Source organism: Leishmania mexicana, chromosome 33 (assembly GCF_000234665.1).
Source record: "Leishmania mexicana MHOM/GT/2001/U1103 complete genome, chromosome 33".
NCBI lineage: Eukaryota > Euglenozoa > Kinetoplastea > Trypanosomatida > Trypanosomatidae > Leishmania > Leishmania mexicana.
The window spans coordinates 1,409,502-1,420,300 of NC_018337.1; the positions used below are offsets into that span (position 1 = coordinate 1,409,502).

The 10,799-nt window shown below is 58.8% G+C and overlaps 4 protein-coding genes across 4 annotated transcripts; all 4 read left to right on the top strand.

Annotated features, from left to right (window-relative positions):
* Nucleotides 1–276: 276 nt before the first annotated feature.
* LMXM_33_3720 (conserved hypothetical protein) lies at nucleotides 277–1,185 on the top strand (the record flags this gene model as incomplete). The annotated part of the gene is made up of 1 exon (XM_003878881.1): nucleotides 277–1,185. One exon carries the CDS (start codon nucleotides 277–279, stop codon nucleotides 1,183–1,185), a length of 909 nt encoding a protein of 302 aa, XP_003878930.1.
* A 771-nt stretch (nucleotides 1,186–1,956) lies between these two features.
* On the top strand, nucleotides 1,957–2,979 carry LMXM_33_3730 (conserved hypothetical protein; the record flags this gene model as incomplete). The annotated part of the gene is made up of 1 exon (XM_003878882.1): nucleotides 1,957–2,979. The coding sequence occupies one exon, from the start codon at nucleotides 1,957–1,959 to the stop codon at nucleotides 2,977–2,979; it is 1,023 nt and encodes a 340-aa protein (XP_003878931.1).
* A 712-nt stretch (nucleotides 2,980–3,691) lies between these two features.
* LMXM_33_3740 (serine palmitoyltransferase-like protein) lies at nucleotides 3,692–5,158 on the top strand (the record flags this gene model as incomplete). The annotated part of the gene is made up of 1 exon (XM_003878883.1): nucleotides 3,692–5,158. The coding sequence occupies one exon, from the start codon at nucleotides 3,692–3,694 to the stop codon at nucleotides 5,156–5,158; it is 1,467 nt and encodes a 488-aa protein (XP_003878932.1).
* A 3,025-nt stretch (nucleotides 5,159–8,183) lies between these two features.
* LMXM_33_3745 (hypothetical protein) lies at nucleotides 8,184–9,647 on the top strand (the record flags this gene model as incomplete). Its single annotated transcript, XM_003878884.1, has 1 exon — nucleotides 8,184–9,647. The coding sequence occupies one exon, from the start codon at nucleotides 8,184–8,186 to the stop codon at nucleotides 9,645–9,647; it is 1,464 nt and encodes a 487-aa protein (XP_003878933.1).
* Nucleotides 9,648–10,799: the final 1,152 nt, after the last annotated feature.

The window sequence follows — 10,799 nt, forward strand, 5'->3', positions numbered from 1 at the left end:
TTGCCACCGAGACGGGGCATGGTTGTAGCTCCTTTCACCTGTCCGTGCCGCAGGGAGCGCACCGCCGTACGCCGTCTGCTCACGTCGTCGCTGTTCAAAATCTTCCTTCTGGTTCTTCTCCCTCTTCGCTTATTGGCTGTCTCATGACCAAACGCCTAGCATAGGCGTGCAGGTACGGACTCCTGCTGCTGAGGTGGCGTCTCTCCCCTTCGCCTTCTATCTTGTGGGAAGCGGGCGCGTTCATGTGAGCGTATCTGTCTGTGGCCTCTCTCTCTGATGTCGGAGGAGAAAAGTGCGACGAGTGCCGCCTCTGAGGCAAAGTATAATGCTTACGCTGAGGCGGCAGATCCGGAACGCTACCGTATCGCTGACGCTTTGCTTTTCACGTGCGCAGAGCACGGTAAGGCGTGCGTTCTGTGCGTCACAGCCGGCAAGAATGGCCGCAACGGACGCACGGCTGCCGTTGGTGCCACGCTCTTCTGGTTGACTTGCCCGAATCTGAACGCCATCATAGCGAGATTTGAGGGTCACCGATGTGTCCAGGCGGTGTCAGCGGCGATGGCGCAGCTGCCGTGTCTCTGTGACTGGCACGTGCAGTCGCACGACGTGTACGCGAGTCGCGCCAAGGAGCTGCTCTCGCCAGCACAGTGGTGTTTTTTCGAGGCCCACTTTCTCTCCCACGAGCAGCCGTCCCTGCGCAAGTACGGCAATGCCGCGGCGAGCCATGCTGCGGACATAAAGTGCCTGCACGCCCTCGTCGCCCAGACCTTGGCGGGTGTGGCGAACCCTGTTGGCTCGGTTGTCGTCAACTACATCCTCCTGCAGCATCAGCTCGTCCGTGAGGCGGCCGAAATGAGAAAACCTGAGGAACAGGGAGTCGAAGAGAGGCGGCTCTCGATGAAGGCTACGTTGGACAGCACGTGGTTGTTTTCGGAGTTCGCGACGGCTTTTGTGAGGGCAGCGTCGGAGCGACCTCGCGACGACTGGCATGGTCTCCACAACGTGTACTTCGAAGTCCCGCTTCCTGAAGGAAACATTTGGTGCAAAAGAGCCGTTCAATACATGTGGCGGGACGATTCTCAGCTAGCGACCCTCTGCCCCGATCTCTGCGTGCGGGCACTGACGGTGCTCGTTGCGTTAGAAGGCCACTCGCGGCGCCGACACAAGAAGCACCGCATCAACTGAGAGTGCCAGCACCCCACACACGCCTCGGGGACCCTGCCAGCGGGATGACGGCATCACATTTCGAAAAGCTTCTTCTTGTCCTCGACACGCTCTTTTTTTTCGACCTGTGCGCTGGCAGCTGACATGCCGAAATGTGCCACTTCAACCACGGTGGTGCTGCTGCCGACGCATCCGCCTCAAACGAGCTCCCGTTACGCCGTCTGGCGGTAAAGAAATCTGTCTTCTAGTCGGGACGTTGGAAGAGTTGGTGTAGGCGTGTGATGACCGGAGGAGGGGTGTATGGGGGGAGGGGCGAGGACGAGGGCGCGGAACGAGCAACGAAAGAAGTTAAACACCGCTTCGCTTCTGCGGTCTTTTTCCGAGGTGTACTTTCATGCACTTGCAGGGTCAGCGCTGGCGGCGTGCGACCCGCCGCACGACATTCCGCACCATTGTCGTGTCACGAGGTGTCTCAGACAAACAAGTCGCTGGTAGAGGCCCCAAGTACAAAGGAGGCGGGTGAGGCGATCGCTGAAGCACCGACACTCCAATCAGTTTGCTGGGCAGATGCGTGCGCAGGCGAAACTGTCACCCTCACCCCTCCTCCCTCCCCTTTCCCAAGGCGCGCCAGTACATTTCACTGCACAGATGCGCTTGCCCTCGTGGCAACACCGACTTTCCTTTGCTTATCTTCACAGGCATCTGGGTATCGGACAAGGGGAGCAAAACGCGCCCACGGTACTGAGAGAGCGTGGCTGCTGCGGTATACGTTTTTCCTGTTATCGCTCGCTCATGCACCTCTCTGGAATGTCATACGCGCGGCACCGCGACGCATCCTTTTCCACACCGGAGCTAAGCTCATCGTCTCATAATGAGAGTAGCAGCAGCGCCTGGCGTTGGGAGCCACCGCCACAGCGGCACACGCACGCGCGCGCACCAAGCCGTGCTGCTGCATTCGAGGGCCGTGCACATGTTGCCACTCACCTAAGCCGCGACACTCTTACTGCCGAACTTCAGCGCATTCGCGCAGAGGCGAACACAATTGTGTTGGAGCGCTGGTTCTTGCGGTGGGGACTCTACGCGGTTCGCCGCACTGCCTTGAGGCGCGTCCAGCACCGCGCTCAGCTTGTTCTGTGGAGGCGTGTGGGTGCTAGGTCCTTTGCGTGGTGGCGATTAGTTGCGCAGCGGCGTCTGTGCCGAGAGGTGCTCAACCGAGAAGCTGCCGCGCGCGAACGCGCGACGTTGATTGACGGGCTTTGTCGCGTTGCATGGGATAAGTGGCGTCTGTGGGCGCGAGTGCGTGGACGGCAACGCGCGAGAGCTGTGCATCTGGGGCTGGTGAACCGACAGCGGCACGCGCGTCTCCGATTTCACGCATGGACGTGTCATCCCTGTGGGTGCCGTCAGCTGCGGGCTGTGGAGAAGATTCGTTTCTCCGCGGAGCGATCACTGGCCCGCTTTACTCTGATCCGCTGGCGCTTGCACGCCCTAGAGGGCTATCTTACCTTTCCACTGCAGGTGCGGGCGGCGCAGCAAGTGGCGATGGCGGCATTTCGCGCGTGGCAGCGTCGTGCGCTCATTGGGGCTAGCATGCGACTCATCCACCACGAGGCGTTTTTGCACCTGTCGGAGAGGTGCTTCGACCGGTGGAAGCGATGGCTTCGACGGCGGTTGCAGGCCGCACTGCTACGCGAAACGAACGAGGCTCGCCTTTTGCTGCGCTTCTTCTCGCAGTGGACGTGGCACCATGAGCTCCATGCGTTAGATTACGAGCAGTACGTCGCAGAACATCATCTGCCACGCCTCTTCTCTTGATTGTCTTGAGCTATTGTCGGCACTTGTAATGAGAGGGAGCAGGAGCCGATCTCTGGAGAGCCGCTCGGCGACTAGGGGTCGTGATGGCGTGCCGATAAGACGCGCACACGCACATAAGCCCAAACGCGAAGGCGCGCACTGACAACTCCGCTCAGCGCTACATGGCCAAGGAAACAGAGCGGCAGAGGCGAAAACCGACAAAAGGCGCTTGGAAATGAAACGCGACATGATCAACAGGTGGTGGGGTGTCGGCGAGGAGGGGCGTCTCCCTTTTTTCCGCCCGATCGGGGGGGGAAGGAGAAGGAGCCCTGCACGATGCCCCACCCGCCCATACGCCCACCTTGTCTTTTCCCCCTCCCTACCCCTCATCTTTTCCATCGCTCTCCCTTCTCATAATCATACGGCGAAAAAAAAACGTCTCCACACCTACGCGTGCGCATGTCCACACATCACGTCAAATCGAGCAACAGGGGTCTCTCCCCCTCCCCTGCCTGGTCTGTTCTCGTCTCCATCATCGCATTCATCTCGTGGACGTTGTTGTTTTTCCTTTTTTCTTTTTTGGCTTTTGCCGTTTTTCGTAGCGTCCCCCTTCCTCCCCCCTTCTCCTCACTGTCGCACTTCGCGTGCTTCTTCTCAAGACACCTGCCGCGCGCGCTCTCTTCTCTTCGTCGTCGTCTCGTTGCCTTTCACACAAGACACGGGTCGAGCAGAGATGTCGTCTGTATCGGAAAAGCTGTCAGAGCAGCTGATGAACCACCCGTTCCACAGTGCTCTGGAGCTTTTCTTTGCCGCCCTGCTAGCGTATTTTCTGCTGCAGCGCTTCCATCGCCGCGGGAGGGGGAAGCCGCCAAATCTGATGAGCAGACTGTCCCCTGAGGAGCAGGAGCGTCGCCTTGCCGCCTTTCAGTCCATTCCGTTCCGTGCCGAGTGCTCGGTAACGTCGAACGTGCCCGTGCCGGAGTACTACGGGCTGACTGAGGTGGTCGGACGCGAGGGGAGCCACATTACCATTGTGCGGCCCGGCTCATCGGAGGTGGAGGAGTGCCTAGACTTTGCCACCTACGACTTTCACTCGTTCTCAACGCTGCCGGAGGTCGTTGAAGTTGCGCGGGCAGCCGTGAACGCCTATGGCGTGGGCAGTTGCGGGCCTCGCAGCTTCTACGGCACCATCAAGCCACATCTTGTGGTGGAGCAGGACCTGGCTAAGTTCCTCAAGACGGATGACGCGGTTGTGTACAGCTTCGCATATGCCACCGTGGCCACCCTCATCTCTTGCTTCTCCGGCCGCGGCGACTACCTTGTGTACGACGACGGCGTCAGCTCCTCCGTGATGGAGGGCTGCATGCTTTCTCGCTCTGACATTCGGCCGTACAAGCACTGCAGCATGAAGAGTCTGGAGGAGCGGCTCCAGGAAGTGGTGGCGAAGGACGGGTACAGCAAGCCTCACCGCCGCTTCGTTCTAACGGAGGGCCTCTTTTCAAACACGGGCGAGATCTGCCCGCTGCCGCAGATCTTGGAGCTTTGCCACAAGTACAAATTCCGTCTCCTGCTGGAGGACAGCCACGGCTTTGGCGTGCTGGGCAAGTCGGGGCGCGGCACTCCTGAGGAGTTTAACATCCCGACGATGGACGTGGACGTGTACATTGGGAGTCTGAGTACGTCCATGGGTGCGGTTGGCGGCTTCTGCGCTGGCGCGTCGAACATGATTGACCATCAGCGCGTCACCGCCACAGCGTACGTGTTCTCGGCGGCGCTGCCCCCCTACATCACGGCCGCCGTCTCGCAGTCACTCGCCGTGATGGCGCGTGATGACACGTTTGTGGCCAAGCTGCGGAATCACGCGAAGCGCATGCGCAGACACCTCCGTGAGGCCGGGTTCAATGCTGAGAAGATCAAGCTGGTGAGCAGCTTTGACGACGCCTCTCCGGTGATCCTTCTTGCGGTGGAGCGGGCCTACGTCAATCGTGAGGGGCTGGAAAAGGTGGAGAGCCGTCTCCAGCGCGTCATCAATGCCCTGCAGAAGAAGAAAGTGGCGGTCGTGCGAAACGTCTTCACAAGAGATGAGCCGGTGAACAACGTCTCGGGACTGCGTATTGTGGCTAAGAGTCTGGCGACGGAAGCCGAGGTGACGGCGGCGCTCGAGGCAATCGAGACAGCCGTCAAGGCCGAGTTTGCGTAGGCGGCGATACAGCTGCGATGCCGGGTGTGGCGTGCGCCCATAGCTTCGCTTATGTGACTAACTGGAGGATGTGCCCGGAGCTGAAAACCACTTTCGTTTTTGTCTTAGGGCTGATGGTGGTGTAGGGGTCGGGGGAGCAAAATGAGTTTTTGCCGCTCTGCTATCTCCGAGCGTCCTGCAAGTTTCGCCGTCCTGCGTGACTCTCTCGGTGTAGGCTGACCCCTGTACGAAGGCGCGCATCGGACTCCAGCCATTCGTTTTTGGCGATCTCTTTCAATCGCTCTGAGCATGTGTAGCCCGGCACTGGCTGGCGGCTCTGTGAATGTGTTGTGCGCCCCATCCCCCGCTTTCGTAACACAAAGTAGAGCAAGCAGAGAAAGGGGGCACACAAGAATGATGTGAAAGAGTTGGCGAGGCTTGAGGTGCCAATGCATTATGCAGCTTGCATAGAAGCGCTGCGCAGATGGACGCTGTCACAGGCCAAGGGAAAGGAAGAACAGACATGCGGCACGTGTGTGAGCAGCGAGTGTCGTTCTCTCTCCCCTTGTATGTTGCAGGCATCCGCGAGCGACGCATGCGGTGAGCTGGTGTGCCTACACACTGCTGATGCCGCAGATGCGCAGCGCCAGCGATACGAGACGAAATAGGCAGTTTGACGGCTGTTGTCTTCTGCTTTTCTTTCTTTGTTAGGCGTTGCACCCGCGGCTGTTGTCCTTATCGTTTTCCGCATTGATGTGCCCCCCTCCCCCCACCCACCCACCTAGGAGCCGCCCCCCTCGAACCGCTTTCTCACCCCTTCTCCTCTCATTCACTCTCTCTTCGTTTCCTTGCTGTGCCGTCGGCCTTCACGTCGGTGCGGCTCGCGGCCACATACGCCCCCTTTTTTCTGTCCTCTCCATGCCCGTCATGTTGTCAGGGCTGGCTCCTGCGTTGTCCTGTCCCCATGGCCGGGGGGGGAGGGGTGGTTGGTGAGGTGTGCGCGTGTGAGTGTGAAGGCCAGGAACACGGAAAGAGCAAAAAAACATACAGAATGGGATGCATCGTCTCTCGGGCGCATGCCTAGCGCACAGGCACGCGCACTCGTCGTGAAGCTCCGATAGTTGCCAGGATAACGTATGCAGAGCTTCTGCCGACTTTCCATCGGATGGCGAAGCGCTTTGCGCTTCTCTGGTCATGCGCCACCCTGTTGTCTCTTGCGCAGCAAGCTGCAGCGCTCATCCTTTTCCATTGTGGACGAGTAGGGAGTGCGCCTGTGATTCAGCCCGCGAATGTGTGCTCGATGCGGCGGGGTCTCGGTGTCCCGCACGTGCATTTGCGAGTCTTCTACTCTCTCCTTGTTTCTGACTTCCTTGTTGTCCTGGCTCAACCTTTGCTGGCATCCGTGTTTCTTCCCTGTCTTATAGTGGAACAACTTCCTCCGCAACTTTTGCGCGAGTTAGGCCTCGATTCATTCTGGTGACTCTGCGCAAACGGCCACCTATTTCCTCGCCCAGCTTTAGAGAGCAATAGAGTGAGGTGCGAGTGTGTGCCGCTACGCCTTCCGTTGCCCTCGTCACACATGGGCTCTTTTTTTCGTTCGCCTGGTTCCTCACATTGGACTTCCGCTCTTACGCTCCTGCAGTGCTCCCACCCATAACGATCGCCTGTCTCATTCGTGCATTCCTTCGCTCATCTCCCCCCCCCTCCCCTCCCCTCCTCCCCGCGCCGCTGCCCTATAATTGTGCACAGATTTCATTTTCCTTTCGTCGTTGTTGCTGCTCGTTTTCTCCCACCACACACACGCACACACACACTCTGCCCACCAGTTCTTTTTTGTTATTCTCTTTACTGGCTTCACCGAGTCATCACCGGTGGCACTCTGTAGGCGCACCCGCTGCCGCACGCTTGGCCGAAGGTGGGGGTAGGGACGCTTGCGCCCAGAACGTCTTTTCTGTTTTCGTCTCTCTTTTTCCCTTTCCCTTTCCGAGCACACATATATGCCATACGCGCCTCTCATCGCCGCGCTCTACTGTGACCCGAACGATCCACACCCACAGTTCCCTCACTCACCCCTCCATCATCAGAGAACAGGACCTCTTTTTTTTCTGTCTGTGTGTGTGCGCTGTGTGTGTCTGCTTTCCCTGTTTACATTGTCGAGCGTTCACCTCTTCTATGCTCGTTTCTCTTTTCCTCCATCTCGTGCGTGGCTCTTGAACCTTTTGCGATACGCCGCCGCCCACTGCATCTCCACCCTCCCAGTTCTTCCCTCTGCTGCCTTCCGAACACACACGGAATTCCCCTGCGTCATCGGTTTTGTTGTTGATGGGCTCGCCTGTATGGATGTTATCTTGCTGGCAATATATATCTGTTTATTGCACGTATTTCTTGCGCTTCTCATCGGTCTTTTCCGATCTCTCCTCGAGCCTTTTTGTTTTCGTTTTTTTAGCTTCGCCACCCTGCGCTGCTCCGCTCTGCTCCTCCACACCGTCTCTCCTTTCAGGGGACCTGCATGCCGATAGGCAGCCCCCCCCCCCACCCCTCCTCCTCTACCCCCTACCTTATCCTCCTAAGTGTAAAGGCCGCTCCGTTCTCGCTTCGGAGATTTCACTGCTCTCCCGTCCTATTCCCTCCTTGAACCTCCCCCTCGTAATGTGCCCCCCCCCCTTCCCCTCCCTTGTCCTCTCTCTTTCTCCGCTCTCCCTATCCATCGAGTTCGCTGTTTCTCTGTCACTCGCGTCTTGGAAGGCCGTGCCTGTTCACACACCCTCCCCTCTTCTTCTTGGTTAACTTCTCATCGCGCTCCTCTCCCCTCCAGTCGCCGCGTGCCTCCTTTCTCTGTTTCTGCGTGTGCACCAGTGTCACTGCCGCTCCCCCGCCTGTCTTATTCCCGTTGTGTCCCCACTGCTTTGGTGCAGGGTAGCCGGTCCACCGTGTCGAGCGCAGCAACAAAATCCAAGGACAAACCGGTGACACCGCAGACTCCGTGTACAACTCAGGCGCCACAGCTCAAGAACGGGTGAGGGAGGAGAGACGGTGGTGGCCAACAATGGCCTTGCCTCCTGTCTTGCACCTAGGCCCGCACGAGCTGCAGCTCTTCCCTATTTGCCGCAGTGCCGAGGTCGAGCCCGGCAGGCACCGCTGCAACGGCAGTCTCCTGACGGGGCTCTGCTTTGTGGGTGAGCTTCAGACGGACGCCGTCGGCCCCAGCGTCGCTGATGTCGCCGCTGACTTTGACTCCAATCGTAGAAAAGCGTCTATTTTCTGGTACTACTCGCCGCTCTTCCAATTTGAACGTAAGAGAATCCGGGTCGAAGAGGGCGTCATCGAGGCTGCGCTCACAAAGGAAGCAACAGCACGCCAGCAGGCCGACGCGAACTCTCCATCACTCACGTTTGGCGGCCCGGAGGCGGTCAAGCGCGAGGATTCTTGCTCGACGCGTTCGAGTGAGGCGTCGAGCGCGGCACCCTCCGTGACCCCTGCCACCGCTCTTCCAGCGCTATATCTTCGTGTCGGCAACTCTACGACATTTCGCGAGTACAGGTTGGTGAAAGAAGGGCGGTACAGCACAGCCCTTGGTGGTTCTACAGAGCTGCGCGCGCAGAGCGATGCGGGTGTTGCCGGCGACGATGACGGGGACGTATCCGAGCGTGCAACGCACAAGCCGCCAACTCTGCGACCCTTGGCACCGCGGCGACCTACGCTGAGACCGATCGACGCGCGACCAGATGGCAGCAGTCTACGAAGCCTGGCGCGACTAGCCCACAAGCGAAATGCTGCACTGCGCCGATGCGGCGCTCCCGCCAGCGCACCGACGCAGCGTCACGCTGCACCGGTGGAGGATGAGGTGAAGGCTCCGCAGCGGCCGAGTCCCGTCAGCACAGGCGCCAGGACTGCCATTGCCACTGAACCGGCGCTTCATCCACACCTTGAAGGGGGCAACGAACTGTGCGAGGCGGTGCCTTTCCTGCGAATTCCCCTCTCGTGCGGAGAGGACTCGCGGGCCTCTCCGCGCGTGCGGAACGAAGGGAATATACCACCGTTGGCGTCGCTTGTAGACCACTGCGAATCCCCAGAGATGTGCGCGCACAAGGCCGTCCCGAACGGCAGCCACACTTTCAGCGCAGCCGGCGTCTCGAGTGTGTCCTCGGCGTTCCTCTCCAGCTCCCTTTCCCTATGCATTCCATCCCAGTCCCCGACCGACACCCGTTGCACCGCGCGCTCCGCAGAAACGGACACGTGCGACCTCCACTCCTCAACTAAGGTCAGCGGCTTGTCTGGCCGCTTCCTCTACGATGTCCACCGGCATTCGCGGGAGATCACTTGTCTTGTGTGTGCCGTCTGCACCCCACTGTCGCAGAGGACGTCTTTTCCGACGCCTACGCCGGCGCCGAAGCCTGGCTTGACGCAAAACCTTGCGCTTCGCACGCTCGGCAACAGCAGCGATGGCATGCCGTGCTCTACCCACGTGCCACACGGCTCCGAAGCCCAGGGAATGCAGTTGGAGGTATAGCGAGCGCTCGCAGCCACATCGTCGTCAGGGTGGTAGAAGCCGCGCCGAGCTCCAACCAGCGGCGAACACGCCCATCGCTGTATGTGTGTGTGTGGCGTTGGTGGAGCTGGATGCAGTCCTCTCTTCATTGCCCCCCCTGCTGCTTACACCTTTCATCGGATTTTTTTTCCAGTTTGCGCTGCTGCCTCTTCCTGTGTTCTCTCCCCTTTTCCCTTTCTCTCGGTTAGCTTGCGCACAGACACTGACTGTCGTTGGGGGCTCTTGCACGACTGGCATGGGCCGGCCTCCTGTATTATCAGATGTGCATACGTGTATGTGTTTGTAGTCATGTTTATGTGGCGCCGTACGTTGACAAGGAGGAGGTGTCAGTGAGGCAGCAGAGACCAATGGAAACGGTCACGCTAGCCACTAACATGTTGGCGCGAGCGTTTTCGTATGTGTATGTGTGTGTGTGTCGGTGGAGGCGGTGGGCGGTGCGGCTGTTCAGTGTATCACCTCTTCTTCCTTTCTTTTTTCTGCTTTGACGTGTGTGTGCCGTTTTCGTGGATGTCGTCCTGTGCTACACGGATGCCGACGCACGTCTCTCTCCCCGTCTCTGCAGGTGAGGCTGGTGTGTGTGTGTGTGTGAAGGGCACATTAGCACTGTTGTTCGTTTTTCTTCGCCGCCGCCCACCCCCTTTGAGACGACGGCTCCCGTTTTATCGGTTTGTTGTCGTGGCTCTCTTTCCCCAGCCCCCTCCTCCTTTTTTTGTGAAGTCTCCATGTACGCTTACATTCTTCTTGCGTGTCTGGGCTGATGTAGTGCGCACACCTTCAGCATGTGCTCCGTCCTTCTACTCTCTCCCTCTCTCTGCGAATCTGGCACGAGGGTCGTGTCTGTCTGTGCGCTCTGAGTTCGCTGCGGTCTTTTTTTTTACATCTCTTCACCACTTGCAAGGATGATGTAGTTTTCCGTTGATCTCTCTGTGTCCTCCACCTCTTCTTCTTCCCAGCTCTCCGTGCTCTTTTTTCTTTCCTCTGAATGGGTTTCGCTTGTCTTCATGTGGGATCTGCGTGGTTGTCGTTGCGCGAGGTTGTGTTGAGGACGGCACCCGCGGGTACCTCATTATCCCTCTCGCTCGATGTCGCTCTCTACACACCGAACTGTTTTGA